The sequence below is a fragment of the Lepisosteus oculatus genome, chromosome 4 (assembly GCF_040954835.1).
Source record: "Lepisosteus oculatus isolate fLepOcu1 chromosome 4, fLepOcu1.hap2, whole genome shotgun sequence".
Classification (NCBI taxonomy): Eukaryota; Metazoa; Chordata; class Actinopteri; order Semionotiformes; family Lepisosteidae; genus Lepisosteus; species Lepisosteus oculatus.
Window position 1 is genome coordinate 39057808 of NC_090699.1, and position 25427 is coordinate 39083234.

At 34.0% G+C, this 25427-nt stretch overlaps 1 protein-coding gene across 6 annotated transcripts in view; it reads right to left on the reverse strand.

The window, feature by feature from the left end:
- The window catches only part of vti1a (vesicle transport through interaction with t-SNAREs 1A), a 180614-nt gene that overhangs the window by 136833 nt on the left and 18354 nt on the right, over positions 1-25427 (reverse strand). For 3 of the 6 annotated variants that reach the window (XM_015347644.2, XM_015347645.2, XM_069189200.1), the window contains exons 4-6: positions 13025-13102; positions 7484-7504; positions 341-425 (exon numbers count right to left, since the gene is read on the reverse strand). In XM_015347644.2, the coding sequence (XP_015203130.1) occupies positions 341-425; positions 7484-7504; positions 13025-13102 (184 nt within the window). The remainder of the gene's footprint in view (positions 1-340; positions 426-7483; positions 7505-13024; positions 13103-25427) is intronic. The other 3 variants (XM_006630772.3, XM_015347646.2, XM_069189201.1) reach the window with 1 other exon arrangement.

Genomic DNA, 25427 nt, shown 5'->3' on the forward strand with positions numbered 1-25427 from the left:
TCTATATTTAATAAATCAAAGCAAAACCAAACAAAAAAAAAACACCGTCAGAGACTTGATTACGTTTATATTGGCATTCTTATTTTTAAAGATTGTTTCTGACTGAAAATTAGAGATCTAGGAGAATGCTTAGGAATTTTATTCCAATAGACCGCTGTCTTTTTTAAATTTAAAAAATACATGGATGATCGAAAATAAACTCACAATGGTGCACGCTATATGTAAAACTGCATCTTGAGCGACTGTCTGCGCTGCTCCTTTGATGTGCTCCTGAAATGTCATGTGTCGTCAAAGCTGCTGTGCATAAGCAAGACAATTTGCTTGCACTCAGAATGCCTACCGGTTTCCACAGCTATCTGGTACCCAGCTTCTAGTCTTCGCGATGACCTTTCCAACCTCTCTGTGTTATCCAGCAGATGTGCTCTCTGAAACACAAACACAGATCGAGAGAGATAAAAACATTTGAGGGTGACACTAGCACAGACCTACCGGATACTGAGCTCCTACAATTGCGTTCATCTAAGTAATTTCACCTGGACATATTCTGCTGATCTACATATTTTTTAAAACACGTATTTACCATATTCTGAACTTATAGTGACTGATAGTATTTTTCTAGAAAACAGTCTCAGTATTTAACCTATCTTCTGACATCACATACATTTTACTTTCTATATGCACCAATTTATGTAGCTATTCACTTACATATTTTCTACAAACTTCCCATTAACTGTATCCATTTAACGCAAATAATGTCCATCTTAAAAAGTCTACGGCAATGGTCTCTGCACAAATACCTCTCACAGATCTTGTTTTCATTCAGTGATATAATATTCTTTCAATTTTTATGGCAAATATATGAACAACAAAATATATAAAAATAAATAAAAATGTATATTTAACTCATCTCTGTGGTTTGTGTTTAGTGCAAGGTCAAGAGCTGATAAAGGGTAAATGAGATCAAAAATATTTGTGGCTTTACATAAAAACAAAATGATTTAGGAAAAACATTTCCTACTTAAGAAGGACCATACGTTATACCTTATACATTATAAGCTAGTGCCTATTTTTCAGAACTAGAACAACTGATTTGCGATAATACTATATAATCACATCAGTGTAAACACTGGTTTAAAACACAATTACAAGTAAAGCAATGCAGGGCATTATGCTCCTAAAGATTTTCAAGTGTACTTCATTAGCCTATTTTAAAGTAATTTTTAGAAGGTAGTGCTCAGATAAAACACCAATATACAATCCCCAAATAGAAAATGTGTTGTACACTTAATTAATCTTCCCTTTCTGAATTGATAAGGTTTTATGAATGGCACACTACATCAGAGAGCTAAACACATTTCACAAAGCAATTAAATGGATAGCTTTTACTTTTGTAATAACTAATTTGTGCACGTGTTATACTGAAGGGACTGGATACAGCTAAAGTGCAGAAACAAAACAAAAACACCAATGTTTAATGCACTAGCAAAAATAGGGCTGAATGATGACTAAGACCTAATGGTTTAAATTTAATAATTAGATGATGAGTGACAACACAATCTTAAGAAACATTAACTTCATTAGGTTATAAATTCTTCACAAAAAAAAGCCAATGGCACTGTCATGCAGTCACATTCCTAACTTTAAATTTGAGAATACAATATTAAAGATGGTTATAATTGTACGAGAGTTGGTTTTGAGACAGTTTTAGGTACAATCTGCAGTAAACAGGCCAGACTACAAAACTAGCCAGTTTCCACTAATTTGAAAACAATGGAATAGGACCCAACTTTGTATGGTATGGCTTTCTTTACTCATAGACTAGGATACAGAGTATTTATAAAGCTGTTTAAATAAGTAGAAAATCGAAATATATTCAAGTTTAAATGAAGAACAGAATTTAGCAGATATTTCATTCATGTTAGGTTCCAATAATGTTTTTGTGCCTGACTGAACAGATGTGATGCATTTAAAACTATTTGTAACTATTTTTTCCACTTTTTGCAGAATGACTACTCACAAGTTTTACTGCAAAGAGAAAATAGTATTTTGGATAATTCAGGTCATCACAGTATGAGTGTGCTTTGCTGCATTTCACATATTAGACTGCAATTGTTGTTTCCACTGTGTGTAACATTTTTTTTTTATTTTTGTATTTTGTGACCAAACGCAAACACACACAGTGGACTCCCGTCTCTCATCTCGCACATTGCCACATCCTCCTCTTTTTAATAAGACAAACTTTTCTTAAGAGAATTTTATTCCCGCTTTCTTTCATTGAAAAAAAGCAAAAGAACTGCATCCTTAGTTCTAGTTAAGCTGTCAAAAGATGTACAAACTAATCACTCCCGGAGAAAAAAAAGCCAAGACGATGTTCCACTTTTCAAAACCGGTTTCAAAGTTTGACAATCAGAAAGAGAAAAAACCTCCTCTGAACTTTTTTTTCCCCCCACCGTTGACAGATGTCATTTAAAATTGCAGAAATACTTTTTAATAGTTTAAAAAAGGGGGGTGCGTGCACATAGGGAGAATGAGCCAGCTCTCCCTAATGAGCCCCTATGGATCTGCGAAGATGCAGGCAGTATTGACATGCACGCTTAAGCTAATACACCTAGACCATGATGCCTGTGTGCCTCGGAGCACCGGCAGCCAGGGATACTGACAGAGTATCTCGCTCCCATCTTCAAAGAATTCAAGTGATTAGTATGTTATCATTACCATTCGAAACGTGATTTCCCTATTCCCTCTCGGCAAAGGTGACACATCTCGGAGAGGCGGCCAGCCGACTGTAGCAGTGAAAGCCACTTCAAAGCTTTCCTTGAATTTCTCTCTCTCTCCCTCTCCCTCTCTCTCTCTCTTTCTTTTTTGGGGGGTGATCGAGGGGAGAAATCATTAGAACAATGTGCTCAGATTGGCATTGACAGGACCTGATGTAAAGGTCAAGGAAGCCATACAGGTTCTATAACAATTAATAAGCACTCTCACATGTTGTATATGTATCCATATGTGTGTGTGCGTGCATGCGTGTGGACCTATACACACAAATACAAACACACTTCGAAATGTGTTAGATTTATGCAGGATAGGATGGACTGCATTACTGCATAGTAAGCTAACTGGAGCAAAATGAAACAAAGAAATGAAATGAAAGACTGCACTGTACAGTGTTAGAATACACTAGTGCTCCCTCTCAGTAGTTTTAAAATATATTGCATTAAATCAGCCCCTTTGCCCTACAAATAAAAAAATCTTTCACTTGAAAATGACTCAAGTTAGAGGAGGGGTTTTTTACAACCTCAAAGTCCCAAAGATATCGTTAGCATTCTCATTCACCCTTCGGAAAACGGTATGATACCAAATCTGGTAACCACACATCAATATCATAAATAGAAAAAGAAAGACTGTTTATAAAGACAGTTAAGGAAACTGGAAGCGCTTAACAGCAAAAAAGCCCATCAATTTTGTATGGAACAGGTGGTAAAATGACACTTATCATAAGCAGGCAGTAACAGGGTGTATAGGAACTTTATTTTATCCTTTTCCCAAATCTTTTAACAGAAACAAATTGGTGCAACAAATCGGAGTTTCACGACTGACTAAAAAGCAGAGATGACTAATTCTGAAATATCACCTATATGCTCCTATGAACAAATGGATTACAATCAAATGTTTTTGATCTTTCCTTCAGAAATGGAAACTCCTACAACATTTCAGAAAACAATTTAATGTGTTTCAATTTTTATCCACATGCAAACTAGCAAAAGAGTTTAGATCACCATCAAGTTGCATTGCTAAAAATAGGTAACATCACATCACACCTTTCTGATGTCATAAACATGAATTAACGCTTATTCTACAATAGGACAGATATACATATATTATACTTAAACATTCTATATACACAAAAATGGAAAGGCATCAGTGAGATAAAAGAAAATAAGGTGGCATTGTTATCTTGCATCTCATTGGAAGCCATATACTCATGTTTAATAACCCATAAGCTACACAGGCGTAGCACAAAACACCAAGGACTGTCATCCAGTTTTTGATCATTAAATGAAAAGTATATAGATTGGAACTCCAAGCTAAGCTTAGACTGCTCTCTTAACTTTGTCACCATGAACACAATGTGCCAAGCACATTTCCAATAGCGCCTTACTGAGAATGTCCTAATACTAACTTTAAAGCACTTTCACAAATGACATCAAATCAACGAAAAGAGAAATACAACTGTTGCTTAGTAAGTTAGCCAATCAAAGGTTTTGATATTCTGATTAAACTTTGTCATTGTGTTATGGACCACTTGGAGGGATATCTTCATGTTTCATGCAACGAACATTTATCTAATAAAAAATGTATTGTTTTTGAAGTATTTTCATTTTTCTTAAACATTTTAGTGTTGTCTGGTGTTTGAAAGTGATGCATGTCTCTGACCATGAAAAGTGTAGGCTATATTATCGAGAGTGGCTCTCGCTTTTTCAAAGATGACCTATAATCATCAAGACGACTACAACAGTTTTACGCTGAAACAACTGTGGCACGCTTTTCTTATTATCGTGACTCACAATGCAATTACAGTCCACATCTTAACATGTTTAACCTATGCAGCTGTATATTCCCAGAAACAGATATATGCACCTGCATTTCATAGAAATACACATATATCAAAACGAAGACCTTTGTTTCTGAAACTAAAATACTCGATTTTTTGTTTTTAGACAGAAGCCTATTTCATTTGTAGTTATTAAGAGTGAGGCAGGGAACAATGCAGCTGTGCTCAAAGATTTTTCTGCCTTCTCCCTTTTTAATATCAAACACTGGTTAGTATCACAATTTTCAAAAGTACAGATGATTCCTTATTATTTCAATGAGGGTGAGCGTCAAACTGAATAATGATGACAGCTCTGATTCATCCTAACTATGTGATCTTCTCAGGGTTTGTTTGGAACATGTAAGACAAGGAATTACAAGTGTCAAACAGCTGTGGATATGGGTGCTAAATATTTAAACATGTTTTTCAGCAGAAAAAAGTATAGTTTTTAAAAGAGAGCTAAGTATATATAAGCTGAATGTCTTTGATGAAGATACTGCAAGAAACAAAATAGCACAGTGAAAAAGGAAGAACAAAATATAATTAAATAACTGCACATTCAAAATGAAAAAATAACAAATAAATAGGTAAACTCATAAAAGTAAAAATGCTCCAGAAAAATTGATGGCTGATGTACTCTTCCCTTTGTGTGTCATCGTATAAGAAAGAACACCGAAATATAACATAAAAACAAGTCAAAAAACACCAAAGATTTCACTCTTCTGATATTTTTAAATTCTGAACTTAAGAACAGCTTTTATATGACTGGGATAATTTATCTCCATTTTCTTTGCGATGGGAAGAGAAAGATGAAAAATGCCTATGAATATACACAGTGAATAAAACAGATCCTTAAAATTCTATTGCAAAAATCAGTAGAAGTACAATGAATACAATCAATAGCTTGACTTTTCTTTACAGTATTATGCATACCAAATATAAACTTGTGTGTATTCATAATATATAAATATATTTACATAACACAGATAAGAAAATCAGGCACTTACAGTGCATCCATGTACTGTATGAGGCCAACATTAAGACAGAACCTTGGCCTGTCTTTTTTGGCCCATTGGGAATTTTTAAAGGGTAAACTGATCACAGTGAATATTTATACATAACTTGCAAAATTATATTTAAATAAAAGTCAAAATCTATTTTTTTCTTACAATATGTCTAGGACAAAAACAATTTCTCTCTCGTGGACGTCATTCTTAATGAAGGAAAAATTCAGAGATTTGTGAAATTGTTTAAGGTAACAGTTATGCGCCTGGGTTTAAACAAGAAGAAATGAAGATTACAGTGCAGCAAGTTACTTATAAAAAGAAAAACATATTTCTGTTAAGTAATAAACGATGGATTAAATACATATTTCTCCAGTAAGTACATTGGAGGTGCACAGGCATGTTTGTTTTACAAAGAAGAGATCTTGGGATATAGACTTCCACTATGTACAATATCTGTTTGTGTCTATGAATACTAAACTAACAATTGCTCTCCTAGTCTTTAGCTGTACAGATACCCCGTGGTATAGAGGCAGTGAAGGCTGGTTCAACAGACAAACGTCAGCCCATTACTCTTTCGTGTTTACAAAAAAAACAACGGAAAATCTTGCCCTTTGCATCTATTCCATGAGAAAGCAGCTGCTAAGCAAACCCTTGTGAAAAAAAAGTTGAAGGCGGTGCTGGCAGGGGGAAAGAATGATCATACTGATGATACGCCTGTAGTTGTGAAATTCCAAAGTTTTCAACGGGCACAGAGGGAAACAAATGCAAAATATGTCTCAGTGAACTTGCAGGACAGCTCAAAACAAAGAGAAAACCTATCACAACAACCAAATATAAAGATAATGTCTAAGCATGTCCCTGAAGCACCAGACATCTTTGAATGGTAAAATATTTCTGTCTTCAAATCTTCTAAACTCGTATGTTTCCTCCTAACAATAGATATGATTAATTTATCAGAAGAATGTATTCAAAAGTATTTTAATTAAAATTTTAACATTAGAGTTTAGCTGTCAGAACTATAGAAAAACATTTCATTCTTTTTGCTTCCAAACTGTTATAATAATAAATAATAACAACAATAATAACAATGTTTGAATTATCAGTCACACTACCCCATTCAAATCGAGATATGATATTTTTTTGTAAAAGCATATTAATCATATGTGTTTACAGAACTGCTGTCCATGTATATAATGTAACTATTTTTTTTATTGCATTAATGAAGACAGAATATGAAACCTACTAAATGGTGTATTTTATTCCTAAATCCTTTTGCTGCAATTAAAGTTAAATATTAAATAATTTAAACTGAATATATTAAAATAGAACTATACTAAAATTAATATTTTGGGACATAAGGTATATGGATTTTATTTTTTTGCCCAATAATAAAGGGAAAAAAAATCAAATGCAGATGAAGATCAATATAAATCTATACAGCAGATCTTTAGGTGTTGATCAATAAGGCATAGATCAATAATCTATTCTTATCTCTTTTTAAACTAACCTTTAAATATCTTTATTATAAGGAAAAAATCTAAATTGTACTGAAGAGCAATCTTCTGGGTTTGGTATTAAACTTCAGCACATGCTTACTGAATTATCACAAGCTGCATTTAAGCACTAGCTAAACTGTTTCACCTGTTGGATGAGGGGACAGATGTCTGAAAGGAGAAATAAAACAATATTTTTTTCCCCCAATGGTAAATGTCTTTAAATAAAATACAAAGCACAATTGAACAAATGTGAAGCAGTTCAAGCAATGGTCCAAAATGAGGTAAGTTGTGAAATGAAAGAGCAATCAAGAGTGTTTTCTAACTAGGGGGAAAAATCAATTGGAAGTTCTGAGGGAATGCCAGACTAAAATAGCTAGCGAGGAAGTACTTACCTCTTCACGTAACTTTATCAACTGCAACATGAACGCACAGAGAAAGATAAAAAGGAAAGAAATGGCAGGAAAGAGATCAGTCATGCGGCAGGGTACAGAATTAACCTTGACGATTTATCTGTTTGCATGTTTAGCATTTAGAAATCACAGACAAACACATTAAACGAAGCTAAACACAGATTCATGCAGAGTTTTTGAACAAACAAAGATCACTTCTTGCGCTGTCACATTAAACAAAGAGAGTGGAATGGAATTCTCTACTCTTTTTTTTTTCTTACTACATCTAAAGTATCATCATCAAGGAAAAAAAAAATCCAAGTCACATCACAGCACTCAATATGGCAAAGGAGAAAAACAAGAATCATTCTGTTCAGTTTTAAAACAGTGAACTAGTAAAGCAAGGGCTTGGAGTAGCAGGCATGTGCTCAGTTTAATAACCATAATACAACTGCTTAAATGCCTTTAAAACCTGTCAGTGCTTCTTACTGCAGATCTACAGGGCATAATTCATCTCACATTTAGATGACTAATGAAAATGTCGTAAATAAATTGAAGTCTTACAAATAATGCTTTTCACATCATAAAGTCTTTTGTTAGCTACACCTCTGGTAAAAATAGGTATTTTAATTTTAAGAGTACAATCTACATATATATGCACATTTTCAATACACATACGATCCTTACTGTTGCATTGCCAAGAGCCTATTTTAATTGAATGCATGTTGCATGATTATCAGCATCATAATACAAGAAAAGGGACAAGCAGAACAAAATCTCAGTTTAAAACATTGCTTGTCTTATCTCATTATTTAAAAAAAAGTCATCTCTATGTGCATAGTTCATACAGACAAATGTCACAAGACAGTGTCATTTAATTGTGCTTATGTTTGCTCTCCTTTATATAAACATACATTGACAAACACACCTGGAGTGTGAAACACACAGAAACTACCCTATCATGCATTACAAGACAAATACATTCTGCAAGAGAAGGGAACAAGTTTCTTAATTTGTCAGTCATTGCAGGTAATTTTTTATCTACATTTTCTGAAAGATTAAAGGTTAGTAGATCTAAGGGGAGGCTCAAGGCCATTATTAGCGCCTCTTCTCATCTTACTTTGTACTGTTTGGTCATTTTGAATTTTCTATTTTTATCATTTGCAAATCTACCAGAAAAGGGCAGGACAAGGATCACAAATTATAAACTCGATCCAGAAAACGGCTCAGGAATTGAAGTTAAATGGCTGCTGCAGCCACAGTGAGACGCGTTTGGTCTGAGTGTTTGCAAATGTAATACAATGAGATGACCACTCATCAAGAATTTCTTGAATCTTCAGTAAAAACATTAGGAATGATAGAGCATACCATATCAATAAAACATTAGTCATTAGTCTCAAGAAAGAGAAGTTAAAAAATATTCAACAAATACATCAGGGGTTATAATACAAAACTCCTTTACATTTTTTTTTCATTTATACTTTATCTCTTATATTACACAACCCTAAAGAAGATATAACAATATATGCTTTCTTGTCAATCCTAAATTACATTTGATCTTTTCTCAACATTTTCCCTGATTTGAGAGATTTTTACTTGAAACCAAAGACAAAGGAGGGCATCACTTACAACCAATACAATGTTCTAGTGTCAGTAAGCTATTTTATCAAGAAACAAAGCAAAGAAATAAAATAAAAAACATGCTTAATTCTGTTTTCTTTGAATGTGGGAGAACGTCGCTGATTATCAATTTGTACAGTTCCAATGGGCTGCCACAGAGGTAAAAAAAAGCACTTTTGGAAAGGTAAATTAAGAAAACAAAAATCTTAGTTCGATCATATGTTTAGTTTCCAGGAAGGGTAGTGCTTTTGTGATGACCAAAAATTTCAAAGCGTTACTATTTACAATTTCAAACAGAGATATGGCCATCAAACACAGTGAAAAACACATCTCTGGCCTTGTTTCTACAAATACACATATTGTTTCAGAAGATGAGCTTCAAAGACAAATTTAAAAAAAAAGTAAAACCAGCGAAACAGGGGAGCAGTTTTACGCCAGGTTCAGAAAAAAGCTTGGGAAACCACAGCAGTGTTCTCTACTAAATAGGGAGGCCATTAAGAACGTCTGTCTTCAAGTAAAAAGCCCACTGCTGATGCGAACTGTCTTTTATTTTTAAGGTCACCACCCCTACGTTAAATGCATTATTTAACGGGCCAAGGTTTAAAACTACACTACAGATGTGGCTATTTAGAGTTTCGCCAACCTGCCATCAGCAGTGATCACTTGCAGGCCCACCACTGGTTTCAATAGGGAACCAAACAAAACTTGCCCTATCTCGTTTGTGCTGCATGGTCGACTGCAAGGCTTCATGAAGGATTTGTAGAAAGCAATACGACCAAGATTTTTTCCACCGTCCCCCAACATTTTCTTGTGCCGGGTTATATATGGATAAATATTAACACTACATTATCGGGAAAAAGTACAAGCTAAATACAGTGAATGCAAAGTATTTTTTTAAATGTTATAATTAGACTTTTTCATGCTCCTGCTTCGACCGGCCTATATTCAAAATTGCACTGCTGCAATTTTCTGTTATGATAATCAGTGCGTTTTTCAAACAAAGACTCTTTTTTTTATTCAACACGGAATTTGATACAAGTGGTAATCTTCCTTTGTAGCCTGTTAAATCTGGTCCACGCCGGCTCAAACCAGCAAAATCTCTTGTGGCCAAGCCTTCTGCTGTGACTGAAATCGAAACGATGCCGCAGAGTTTTTTGTGTGAATGTATGTGTGTGTGTGTGCGCGCGTGCGTGCGCGCGCGCAAGTATAGACCTGTGTGTGCGATTGTGTGTGAAGCCCCAACACGTGCAACGGTAAACTACCGAATTATTAAAAAAAATGCGATAGTGCCAATTCTGTCTCTGTCCGCATACAGATAACGAATAAATGCCGAACTCTATTAAACCGGCCTTTACACATTATCGCAGGGCAAACACGCCATTTTCAGAACTTATGAAGGCTCCCTATTTATTTTGTTATAAATCCTTGGCATGTAACGAACAGATTTGTGTCTGGTAATGATCTGCTCTGCCGGGGCTATATGAAATGATCCTGACCTCTTTCAGATCTTCAGGAATTAAATTGACCGACTTGCCCCAAATCCCCCCCACCACCACTCCTCGCCCTCCTCCCTTCCATCACCCTGCTTCGTTCTATAAAAACTGAAGTTCGTATACTCCATACACAGCAAGACCGAGTCTCGCATTATCACCAGAAGTTTTTAAGATGGAAATTAAGTAAATACAGCATCTAAAAACAGGAAAAAACTGCCACTCATTGCTTTCCTATTTTGCATCGTGTAAGGGTTTAACTATGCGAGTTCGGACGGTGAATCTTTTTTTTCTTTAAAGCTTTCTTAGATTTAGGCCGTAAAAAGGTGAGACAAAATCAATGTATTGAAACTGGTCTTAATGATCATTATCAGTTTTAAAAGTTAAACCAGCTGTTCTTATTATTATTTAGATGTTCCTCTGATTACAGATAAGTTTGTGTTCACACACATTTTAAACACGAGCAATTTTAGATATTGTTAGCATTGACCTACAAATCACAGCGTAAGTATTTTAAATAGAAAAATAGTTTAATTGTGATTTCCCCCCCCCCCCCCAATGTCTTTACCCTGATGAATGCAAGTACAAATGTCAAAAGAAAAAATAAGTCTTGCATCCATGTTTGACTGTTCTTTTAAATAATAAATAATTTAGACACCAAGACAAAAATTAATGATACCAGTGACCATTCGGCACCGAATATACATTTCCTGTTAAGAAAAAAAACAACAGTCAGAGATTTACATGTCACTAAATGAGGAATTCATTGGGTTGCAAAATAATCCCTCACTTGAAATAATAACAGACCACTTAATTAAAGATTAAAAAAGGAAGAATGCTTTTTAAACATTTAAAAAACCAATCTGTTCTAATTTTTTGTGAAAAGTAGATTTTATTTAAAAATGACTTTAAGATCATTATTTGAAAAATGGAATTTATCATTAACTGGTTTATTTTTCTTAAATCTGATGAGCAAAATATGGGTTACCCGACTGTTATTAATATATTTGATAGCACATTTTTTTCATATGTGACAGTTCTGGCAGCAAATCAACCCCCCAACTTCCATAGTAAATGTCACCATTGTTGTTTTTTCACTAATTTGGAGGGGAATATGCATATCAATTACATATTTCAGCTAACGATACATATGTTTGTAAGATGTGTGGTACAAAGGTTAGTATTGAAATGGTAATAAGAGGGATATCAAAAAGCAAACTTTATTTTAAGACAGTTCAGCTGCAGACAATTTCATTCTTCTTTTACAATTTGTATGACGTACTTTAACTATTTAACTGCACAGTTGGCAGGATAATTAAAAATATAATATGTAATTATTCAAAGTGCTATAGTTGGAATTCCAAGAGCTTAGTTCTGAAGACCAGCTGTTTAGGTGAAGGACAGACAGTACACATTGAAGTGAAGTGCTTTTGCTTGTTTGATGCTTCAGCACTTCAGAAATATGACAGAAGTACTAAATCTACATTTAAACATTTGACATACATTGTTTCTGCAATTAAACATTTTAGCGTGTTTTCTTAATAAAAAAACGTACATGCATTGATTCCAATTTAACAAGAAGAATAATAGCATTTGAAAGTATTTAACATCAATTCAGAAAAAAGATGTAATTTATGTCCAAGTTTAAATAAACTGGGTTATTTTAACAAGTTTTACTTAAAGAGCAATACAAGCTTATGGCTATTCAAATAATCATATTTAAGAACTACATAGTCACTAAAAATGTACCAGATTTGATGGATGTAGTTGTAGTGATGTTGATTTTACCAGAAAGCATACATGATGAAACCCCAAGTAATATCATATTATTTAGGATTTGATCCTTAGTTTATTATTTCAGTACAGTTCAATGCAGAGAGATTTTAATAAAATGATCTAAGGTAACAGAACAGTAAGTAGCAGTGAATATGGCGTCTCCTGCTACAAATACTTGTTTGCTCCTCACCGTGGGTTAATTACTGTTTTATTCTACAAAGTGGAAGGTCAGCGTTTAAACCAAAATTATACAAGTACTGTCGATCATCAGGCAGACAGTAAACACACATTTCATCAAGGCTACGCATATACGAATGGACATATTGTAGCTTGGCTTCTGTTGCTTTACTTTTAAGGGTTGGAAGATTAGATACAGCCCATTGTAGGTATGGGGTACTTTCCCAGCAGGGAAAAAGAAAACAAAAAAGAGCATTCTGAAATGAAGGCGACAGACAGTGAGGAGCTATGAGAAAGGAGAGCTTGCGATCTTGTGCCCTAAGATGGAGAGGTTGATTCAGACCTCAGCTTTGCATTGAACAGTATTTCTTCCACATGACTTGCTGCCAATGCTGTTAGTGAGCAGCTTGAGCTGTCCTGTGCAGCTCTGACCTCCCTCACCTTCCAGCCACCCACAAGGACTCCCTGATTAGCGGCCTACCTGACTCTCGGAGGAATTCCCATCATCCCCCAGGAGCTCATTCCGCACCTCGTCACTGTAGGCGATGCGTGACCTTTTCTGAAAAAAAAACAAGAGAAAAAAAGTCTTAGTTCGGTCTTAAAATAATTGGTTCTTCTTAAACACGAGGGCCCCCTAACGGAACTTATGTAAAATAGAGCCCCTTACCTGAGCTGGTGTTTCTTTCATATGAAAATATAAAATCCTTCAGTAAATAATAAAATATATATATATAAGAATGTATTTTAAAAAAAAGTACTGCTTTGCCATGATAAAACCTTTCTCCTATGTGTCACTGCTGTCAGCTCACTATTGTTACACCTCTGTGATAATCTGGATTCAGGACTATATAGAGAATAATTCATCATCTGGGGCTGTGATTGGCGTTGCATCAGATTTGGCTCCCCTCTTACAACAGCACTTAGAGGAAGAGTGAATAATGTGATGTCCAAACTACACTTTTGAGTGTGATCGGGAATTTTAAGAAGGGTGAGCCATGTATAGATTGTTTACACATATAAAGTGGCTCCACATGCTTTTGAAAGAAAACATATGGGGAGAAAAACACATGAGCTTTCATTTGCGCGTTTCAAATCATCTTGAAAACAGTTTAAATTTATACTAAAAAAGGCACAAGTGAAATGGTGGTTTTACAAGTAAATCATTTTTTGCTACCTTCAGATTTAAAGCCCTCGAGTTTAAATGATAGATGTATTGATTCAAACAAGTTCATATATCTCACACATGGTGAGAAACTAAGGCCTTCACAGCTAACTCTCCACAAGTCTGCAGGAGACTCTTACATGAAATACATATTCAATGCCTGAAAACAAAGGCAGGAGGAAGGAACCGCTAATGTAAACACAAATACAGAGACTTTCAAAGCTCTGTGCTTCATTGGACGAGTCTAAATTTCCTTTTACCATTTCCTATTTAAAAATTCCCTGTCAGATTTCTAAAACCACGTATATGTTATAATATTAATTGTACATATTTTGTGGACATCTATTTTGTCTTTTAACTTTAAACATTTACAATTCACCTTTTGATAATATCCTGGAAGAAAATGTGCATTAAAGCATAAAGCTTTAAGTATATCCTAAAAAATTCACTTCTTAAGTCCTAAGAATAACAAGCATCAGATAAAATTGCAGCAGATGCCATTGGTATCATTATATAGTGCTGGGTTAGTTTAAGTGTTTTTTTTTTTTATAAAACAAAAAATGTAAAGATTACAATATCCGACTCTGATCACATTCAGTACAGTCCTTTTACAAATTCAACATAGTAACATGGTAACAGTAAAAATGGTTACAAGTAGGGTAAAGTAATAAAAAAAATCCCAAACCTTGTCTTCAAATGTGTCCTTATTAAGTATTATTACTCCAAAAACTGTACTCTTGAGAGAAAAGCAAGTTTGACTAAAATATCGCAGCTCCATAATACAGGACCAAATGCTGATACATGATTCCATTTATTCGGTAAACACAATCCAACACTAAACTTTTTAAAAAGGACCATATGTTTGTGGCAGGGTGTTTCTTTTCCTTTCAATTTTAAAAACTGCGTGTGCAATTTATTAAATGTGCCAGCAAATTCAAGCAAACAATTTTCCGCTTAGTACTAAGTACAAAAATAAACAGAAATACTCTATGTACAGTAGATGTTTATTCCATACTGAAAAACAGAATGAAAATAAACAAGTTTCAGTTTTGTAACTTTCAGGTGTGCCCCTGCTGATATGCTGTTTTTAGTCTCTATTTTTGAATACTGAATTAATCTTTGCTTAATCCTCTGAAGCACCAGTGCTAACACAACTCTTAACTGTAACCTAAATAAACAGGATATGTTCACAAAAATATATATTTGCACACAAAGCATAGAGAGCCACACATTTACAAAATGGGGTTTAAACAGAAACTATAACATTTAAAAATAAAATATAAATTTAAATTCTCTTTAATAAATCTGAAAAATCAATCCGACATTAATTAATTGATGCTTTTTAGATTCAAAAATAATTTTTATTACTACATTTACAATTTTTAACATTTAATTTTGGTTTCTAAAACTATTTAAAGATACACTGTGTTCCTTTGGCCTATAATAAGCATGTGACAATACAGATAAAAAATACTAATTTTATTGGCCACTGCAATTTAATCTGAGCACCGAAGTTAGCAGTAAGTCAAAATTTTTACAACCAAAAGTTAACAGCAGCAAAAACAAATAGCTCCCATACAAAAAGTATAATTTGATTGAAAAAAAATAATACAGATTGATAACTGAATTCTTAAGAGTTGTTTATTTTGCAGTAAAACTTACATTTGGCTCCAATTTACAATTGAGTTGCCTAGTAAACATCACAACCCGAACAAGCAAAGGCCATAAAAACTTGAGACGGGTGTCAAGTCTGATTACAACCTATTTTCAGTTTTCAAAGAGCAAGTTGTCTGTAATTGACATTTTTGTGGGAAGGTGGTTTCATGATACAGAGATGTTAAGTATTGCAAAGTTACACTTAATGTGCATTTTCTTCTCTTTTTTAACTACTCTCATTTTCTTGATAAACAAAGATAAAAATATTTCAAGCACACTACCGTTTTCCTGGGAAAACACCCACATATTCCATTTTTTTTGTCTGGTTTTTATCTTAAAGCGCTGCTCTGCAACTTTGGGGAATGCTGGCTTCCAGGTAATTGAGACTAGAAGCATCAGAGAAGGTTTGATTCAAATCAGCAGATTGACATCTTCTTCAGACCGGGGTATAAATAGCTGCATTTTAAGTATTCCTAAATTGCTGTTTGTTACTGTTGAGAATATTATCAGCTTTGGCAAAGTAACCTTTAAATGTTTAGCAAACAAAAACAATGGAAAAACAGCGCCTTTTATTCTTCTAAAAGCAAAAAAAAGTGACTGAAACAAAGAATATACATTTCAACAGACATCTGTAGCTTTTCTTATTTCATTTACAGCATAAGTTCCCCTCAAGTAAAATTCTACACTTATAATGATTATTCCCCATTCATTTCATGCTGAAAGTGAGTAGCTGTACTACATATTCTGTTTTTGTTATTGTTCTCTTGCATGACTTTTTTGTGCTTCGTTCAATAAAATACTGGTACATGAAAACAAATATTTGTCTGTATACTGCACACACTGTATACTTCCCAGCATTACTGGTCCAGTAATTTATCCTGTGTTGAATGTCTTATCGATGTTTACTTCCATTTAAACAAAAATCTTGCCTAGGTCCATAATCACATTTTTAGCATTATATAATAACAGCTGAAGAAAGTCTGGGCAAGTGCAAAATACATTTTATTATTATATTATCATTTTTTGTTATTATTGTTGTTGATATAATCATTATTTTTTTCAGTGCAATGAAAATAAAATTGGAAATGTTGTTTTAATACAATTAAAAACCTCAACTAAAACTAACTAACTATTTCACACCAAACCAAACACTTTTGCTCTAGGTGCAGGAATGTTAATCTAAAATGACCAATTGCTTTCAAAGGAAACATTTTGGGGAAGATAAGAGGAGAATAAGAAATAAAACACATATCTAATTTTCATCATTATGAGTCCTGTATCCAGTCATCTGACTTCTCAGATTACAACCACAGAAAATTAGATCAGGTTGGAGCAGAAATCAGCTGGATGTCTTTGAAATTTAACTAAAAAAATGAGCACTGATACCATACCATACTGCAATAGAAAGAGAAAAGAAAAGAAATCCTTTTGAAAAGTTCCTTTGTCACATTTTTTAATCTTGGGCACACATTTGTTTCTATTCCCAGAAGCACAAAAAAGTACAAAGGCCTTTCTTAACTTTGTGTAAAATGGGCTTTGTGGCTCTTAAACAGACGCACCCTGTCAAATTTAAAAATTACTTTTTTAGTGTACTGTAGGTACATTTTACAATTGGTGAGTAAAAAAAAACTAACTTCTGAAGGCATTATGAGTTTTAATTATTAAATATCAATTGTATAAAGTTTCCCCCCCCTAAAGTCTATTACAGAACAAGTTATTTTTCAATCTAGATTAATTTTGCTCAATGCACAAATGCAATTATAATTATAAGTTGCATATAGTAATATATTAAAATGATCAACAGGAGCACTGAATAAAAATATAGAACACTCCTTGAAAACAGATCGTTTGCATGTGCACACCCACATTTGTTTCATATAGTCTTCTTTGTCAGAGGGGAGAGGGTCATTAACAGGAGAAAAAAATGAAGGTGAGAACTCTACTCTTCATCTTCAGTGACAGACAGGAGGCATAATCTATTATTTGTGGAGAAAGCCACAGTCCTGTTATGAGATTAATTATTCCCAATCAAATGATAATCATGTTTTCCCATTTGCACTAACAAAGGTGACATGGTTAAGTACAAATAATTGTTTCTATCAGAAGCTAAAAATATAAAGTGTTCATTAAATTTCTAACATACGGCATAAAATACCCAGGGGCAGAGTTTAATGAGGTTCCCTAAAATTGAACTGCAACTGGTATGGTGAAGTGCTGTGTTTTGTTTTTTCCCTCCCATTTCCAACTCAGTTGGTGGTGTACCATGAAGGGTAATTAACAGTATTTAATTTCTAAAGAGTATTTTACTAAGAAATTCACTGTTAGAAGAAGTGAGCCCAGTCCTGGATTTACTTAAAATTCTGTTTCACTGTAGAGGAATTAAATGGCCGCTTAACCCCCTTTGCTCTTCTGCCAGATGAAATCGGCATTTATATCTGAAGTGTTACAAGAAGAATCCAAAAAGCTGCAAGTCAACTCGAGATTCTTCTCACTACAACTACAGGAAGTTTTATTCTCGCTGTACAACTTCAGATAAGAGAGGAACTGGGGTACTTCCACATTACACAAAAGGATACATCTGCATTTGTGTATAATTATTAATATTATAATTATAATGGCAATATCACATTGTCAAGATCAATAATATTAAAGCAGCTAAAATGGACAACCCCCCCCCCCCAAAAAAAAACAAACAACTTCACTATTTCTATAAACTCCCCCTCCCCCCTAAAAAATATTGTGTAGCCGATGAGGATGACAGGTCAGGTTTTGAAATCTCAATAGTGGCAGTTTCAGACTATCCAGGCAGAGGTAATGTGTGGCATTAAAGAAAGAGGAGACCTTTAAGCAGGCAGTGGTATCAGAACAGCCTCTTTAATAATTCATTTCATCACGGCAGGGGGCTAAAACGCTCTGCGGCGAGAAGGAATATCACACCGAGATTATTTTTGTTTTTCCCTTCTTTTCACCAAAAAAAAAAGCAAACAAATTGGCGGAGGTTGTTCAATTAAGTAAGTGCTCCTTTTTTGTTTGATACATATCAAATCAAGGCAAATGCTAGCAATTGTGGAGCTGCTTCCATTTTATTCCTTGACAGGCGCCGAATCCCACAACACTGAGGGTCCCTTTTACTGTCCATCATCTGTACGATAGGATTTTCCTCGGGCCTTTGGTGGGAAAACGACTTTTTCAGGCGGCACAAAACAATTAACAGAGTTTCCAAAACAGCCAATTGTTCATCGGTTGAGCTGCTGAACATATCTGAGTTAGATTTACAATGCAGTGTAACGATCTACCTTAACAGAGATCGTGTAAGTTAGCTGTGCCTTCACCTAAGAGCTCCTGTCATACTATAATGAACTATATTCATCACTTCTGAGTCTATCCATTCTTCTTCAGCTTCAGATTAAAGTGTGGCTCCCGAGAACTTCCGACTGCATTGGTTGTTGAATCTCTCTTCTCACCCCTATGCTCCGACCAGTGCACCTCACCTGCCCTACTGCAAATACTCTGCACGGATACTGAACATATCAGGGAAACAGAGAACTATGAGCTAACTATTTAAATGATGTGCATCCTCGACAATTCTCAATCTGTTCAAGTTCCCAGGCACAAAAGAAAACATTTTAGAAATATTTTTTTTAAAAGCAGAAACATTTCAAAACAAGTTAAATAATACCCGTGCCATTATATGCCTAGATATACACTGCAGCAAACAGCGGCAGATTTAGTTTTGCATCCATTTAAGAATATTTATTTTTTGTTAAATTAACACAAAACTAAAACACACTCTTACAATAGTTGAAAATGTGTTCAATGTCATCACATCTTTGGAATATGAAATTTTACGACATCACCTTCTACCTTCTTGGAACAGAGAAATAATAGTGAGCAATAATAGAATGGTGTTCTACAATAAGGTAAAGATTCAAAACTCTCTGTATTTTACCATCTGTATTTTTCTTCTATGCTTTTTTAATGTATTATTTAAATGAATTGCATGTGTGGGACATTAAAGGCAAAGAATTAGATGTTTTAATAAATGTAGAACTGTGTATATATGTAATTAAAATGTAAATAAAATATATGTACAAAAGTATGGATTTGTAGGTACATCCATTCTGGTTAAAAATACTCCTAATTATTTTTACATTTAACATATTTTATAAGGAATACAAAAAGTAAACATATTTGTGTTTGAAAAATCAATAAAATATATTTAAAATACTTACCATTGTTATATTTTTCAAAATAGAATTGATTAAAATAAATAAAATACAACCCTCTATAATCTAGAATTTCTTTTTATCGTATAAAAAATCCTAGGAAAAGGCCTGGGGAGTTGGCACTGACCTTTGCTTTCCCTTCCAGTGACCAACTGTGGAAAATCTACTGTGTTAAAAATAAAAGTCCGGATCTTTTAACTAACAAAATTAGGACCACAAAACGATCCATTCACCATGCATAAAATCTAAATCTTGAAATCCTGAATCAAAGAAAATATTTTTTGACAAAGGTTTAAGCCCAACACCACACTTCAAATTTCGTTTCTCTCGCACACTGTCTTTTCAATGGCTGACTGGACTACAACTAAATTCTCTGCAGTCTGAGGAAAAACATCTTTACTTTATTATTTTAGTCAAGTTCTTACTCTTAAAAAATGTAGGGCTGTTAAATCAATCAATCAGCACAACAATTCTGCACACTGAAAGAAAAAGCAAGAAGGGTCTGGAACTGAGCTTCAGCTGAAAGTGCAAATTTGAGTTACTTTGATTGAAGAAGCAGCATATATTTTTTGAAGGCCGAGTTCACTCTGAATTGTTATTTCTCAAGGCATGAAAGCAGATTAAACCTAATATTAAAATATGGAAGCAGTTCTAATGAAAAATCAAAGCTCTTTTGCTCGACATTAATACTTAGCAGTTGGAATGCCAGTATTGCTATGAAACAAAACAGAAATACATGTGAAAAAAATCAATAGAAAGAGCCGGTGGGATGAAGCACATGAATAACCAGAGAAGGTCCTAGTCAGATCAGACCAGTATCTTCTGGCATGCAGTGGGGAATAAAGTGGGACTCCCTGGGTCAACACATGAGAAAAGGTGAGATTAGAGGGAAATGGAGGAGGGATTTCTGGGGGGTACTTCCATCCTGATACCTGGTGAGCGAGGGACCAATTGCCCATTAGCCTGTGGCTACCTACATATGGTTCAGTGAACTCTAGCCTGCAAAGAACAGTTTGCACACTTTTAACCCTTTCCAAGGCTCAGAACTTGTCAGGCAATTTTTTATATCTCGTATTTTAAACAGAAATCAGCACTGGCACTTTTTTTTTCATTTTAAAGCTTATTTTCAGCTGCTAACATTTTTTAAAAAAGAATAAAAACCTTTTTTAAGTCTTCCCTTTCTTTATGTTATGCAGGTTCTCTTTATGCTGTCTGCCTACCTCATTTGCATTAAAATACAGTAGCATGCAAAAGGGGCTTAACCACATCATTAGTGCTGAATATTTATACCTTTCGCAGACCAAGTTTCAAACTCAATTTAAGATTTCTGGCTACTACTTGTTGTGGCATCCCTTTAAATTCGCCTCTGTGGTACAGAAACTAGGCTTTGTGTAGGACTTGTACAGGGGGGAAAAAAGATAGAATTTAAATTTGACACCTTTAATATGCAACAGTCAAGCTTTAAGAATTGTCTGTTGTGGAAAAAAAAAACATTTAATACGATCTCTTGCTATTGATCCTCAGGTAAAAACACTACAGCTTCCTTTGCCTGCATTATTGACATTGACTTGTAGCAGAAGTAAAGTCTTAACATGACACAGAGGTACAATAAAAGTACAGAGGTAAGAAGCATTCCTGAGAATAGTACCAACGATAAGCATACTTAACTGAGGTATCAAGAGATTAAAAACAAAGGAAAATGGCTTTTACATTCCCTGATTGTATGTTCTGGACAAATGTAAGCAACCAGGCATGATACACTTCCACGAGAAAAAAAAATTCTTTATGAGCAAGATAAACAGCATTTTATGAGGTAGCACAGTTACTGATGTCAGTGTATTTTCTCAGTATACAAAGGGCATGCACTTTGAATTATGAAGTGAAGACAAATCTGATCAAAGTAATTTTAGATAGAGTTCCCAGAAACAACTTCACTTCTGATCAGTTTATACAATAGGTGAAAAACATTGATCATATCATCACCTGCATTACATGTTGAAGAAAATATTATCTCTTTTCTTCAATCAACACATACTGTCAAAATGTGCCATTGTCTTCTGTCTACTGTTGGATTCCAAAATGGTTTCTTGTATCTTGAAAATTGGCACATCTCAATTTGCTCTGTGCTACATCAGTTAAATTACCAGTTTAAACAAAAAACAGTTTCTCAAAAAGGCTTTATGATACTTCAAAGGGTAAACAAGATACAGTATCATGGGACCACAAAAAATAAACAACAAAAAAAATATCTGTTTTGAAAGTGCACCCTGAAAAATCTCCTACTCTTTGATTTAATACATTATAAATCACTACCTAAGTGAACAAAATCACCAGATTGTAGGGCTATGTTTGCAAAGCTAAATAACTTATGAGGACAGGTTTACTGATAGAAATTTATCAGTGATGTTTTAATATGTGCATGTGATATAATTAATGTTTCGATCCTAAAAGAAATACGATTGATTTTAAAATTACTATTAGAGATGACAATATCAAATAATGATAATGAATTTTAAAAGAAATCAGTTTGTATTTTATAGATCCATGTTAATACAAATACCCCATAGTATTTTGCACCACCAGCAGCTGCAAGATTCAAAATTAGAGTGAAGTATAAGAAGCAGCACGTGCAAGCAACGTTTAAAGAATTGTTGTTTTTCTTTTGTGTACCTCATTATAGCTTGTTAATTTGTAAGAAGTCAAATTCAAGCTGATGTGCAAGGGTTCATCCAATTCACAGTGTGAATCTGTAAAGAAATTGAGCGAACAGGAAGTGTGTGATTGTTGGAGAGGCAAGTGTCAGCGACTGAGAGTCGCAGTTTGAAGCCACCAAATTCATAATGCATTTCATAAATAGTTTATGAATTTACCCCAAAACTAGCCTGGCAAATCAAGAATTTTTGTCACCTTTTCTAGTCCTGCTTGTCAGTTACTACTGTCTGATGGTGCCACATGGCAGCTTCGGCTTATACTTAAATTTGCAATGAGCCTGGAAGGAGATGCAGTTTGTCAAGGGAAGAACCACAAGTAGGTACCACAGGATCTAACCGGAAAGAACTAATGGCTTCGTTGGCGCAGTAATTCCAGTTTGTGTGTTTTTGTGACTCCTTCTTCTTATTGGGGAAAAAATAAGATTATACCGTTGTCACAGAAGTACATCTCAACCAAATCAAAATCACACAATGGAGACAGTTAGGCAAATACAGTAGATAAAATACAGAATTCTAGAAACAGGAATTGTATCCTGTGTCTTAAGCAAATTATCCATTAAGCAGAATATTTTATTAAACACTGTCAAACTCTTAACATATGTTATATAACTTAATCCACAAAAATGCGTTGACTATCACTTGCTAGGATGAGTATTAAATTAATTTAGAAGCATGATTGTCAAATAAGCATGGTTTAACAAAGAATATTTATCAGACTTAAGTTAGTGAAGAATACTTATTTTGGATACAGAGAAGTCAACGTGTATTCATATTTCAATAAAATTTATCCCTGTTGCACACTGTGTAATTTCTGCTATACTCTGGCATTACAAAAGGCTCTCTTTCTCCTTCATAACAAACAGACTAAAGTCCTTCACCTCTAGTCTTTTTAACAGATTACATTTTTATTTAAATTGTAAACAAGTGAGAAAAGCCATGACAAAATCTTGATCTGAAAAAGCCATTATAAAATCTTTATGTAAAACCAATCTTTTAGAACTGGTTATTGACTTTTAGGCAGTGGTAAGCAGATTTGTGGAAGAACAGCATGATGTAAAACAACTTAAAAATAAAAGGCAAAATTCATAAGAACAGAAAAGATTGTTGTATTTATGCCATAGATCTGTCGTGGTTAAAAAAAATCCCCCTCAATCCTAGGGATTTCCATAATAAATGCAATCTTCGATCAGAATGTCTAACTGGTAGTTAAACTCTAAGAAAACAAAGGATAATCCACAAAACTTTTCAATGGTTTGGAACATGCAAAACAGCTCTGTATTGTACTAAGGCAAAGTATGAATTTTAGGAGATCAAAATGACTAACAGCTTGCTCATTTTCTTTATTTCATGCAAATTGCAAAGTATTATGAAAAGGTTATGGAAGATGGTACTGGAAATTCAATAAGTCCATTATTTTTTCACATTCCTAAAAATCAGTCAAGACTAAAAATAATTCCCTTAGGTCCGAACTAAAAAAATATATAAATTGATGATGGAATCTGCAAACCAATCTGGTTGTTTTGGTTGTATTCTAAGTTAAATTATGCCAAAACATTACACAACAGGTTCTTGATCTGTTTGCAAAACATAATGTAGTACTATGACAGTATTATTTCAACATTCTATTTCCAGAGATTAAGATGTACTAATAAATATATTTTCATAGAGCATATATCACAGGAAATATCACAATATTAATACCATACACAAACAGCATATATTGTAATATTATGGTTTCAAATCATTGTGATAATACTGAATTTTGTTTCAATCGTACTTGTTGGGACCAGTAAATCAATTAATTGAGTTAATCTAAAAAATATATTTAAGAATAAGGCTTGGTCTTGCAATTTTGTAATTTAACCAAATACAGTAGTATGGACCTAGTATATTAATACTTATATATTTATATTTCTGCATGGATAAAATCTTTCCTCAGTAGCCATTACAATATTCTAATGAAGTTCCTGAAGTTTCTCCAAAAACTTAGGACTGTTTTCTAAGTACTGCGGGATACAGTAAAGTTGTCACATTTAGTTTCAAGTACTACTTTGTAAATTAATGTTATTTACAGAGTCAAAGTCTAGCATCATTTTATAGAATGTTAAAGAAAAAAAACCTCTTTATCTTTTAATACCATAAACAAAGATCAGGAAGTTAATATTAAAAAGCTCCTTTAAGGAAAAAGCAAACAAAAACTGGAAGCTTTTGATTTAAGCCTTTTGACACTTGAGTGTCATTTCAATAATTGATTTATTTGCAACATAAATAAATAAAAATATACTGTATTTTAATTTCTATATTTAATGCATGTATTCTATTTTATGTTATTTCACAATCTGCCCAAAACCAATAAGAGACCGCTTTTATTGTCCTAATGAATTCAGTTTTGTTTTTGTTTTACATTTCTAGTGGTGTTCCAGAAATGTTTAACTTTCTTTTTAAGCAATGAAAATCTGTAACACTGGAAGAGACAATGAGATTCTCTCTAGGTAGAATCTGTTCCTTATCTATCATTTCACTGAAGGCTCTTTTTAGGTCACAAGTACAACAAAGAGGAAGAGAAAGCACAGAGAACAATGATAACTGACTGTGGGTAAAAGACATTCTTTGCTAATCACAAAAGTCCTTTTCATAGAACTGGATGTTTCCATGGTTTAAGAAACATATTTGTGGAAATTAATATGAGAAATGAATTATGTACTGCACTGTAGGTATAGACGCATCTCTTTTATTCAGGTGTTTTGAAGAAAGATATAAATGGAACATCTCTAAAGCAGTCCTACTTATATCTCCGTTCTTCTCAAAATAAAATGAGGTCGGAAGCAGTCAAGGAGTTCTATAGCGGCTTTGTACGAACCTCTACCAAACAAAAACACTCTCCTGATCAAACTGTCTTGCTGCTCTACAGCAGAGGCGCATGGCCAAAATTCCTTAAGCAACATCACCACCTGCTGGATATAGGCAGGCAGCACAGCCCACTCTTCCCTTTCCTCCAAAGTGGGCGCAAATCAACTCTCACTTTAGAGCGGAGACAAGGATCACTTGTCACTGCTTGTCACTTGACACAAAACCCCATAATCTCAAGAATCAAACCTTTCTAGAAAGCTTTCTAGGCTCTCCCTTGAA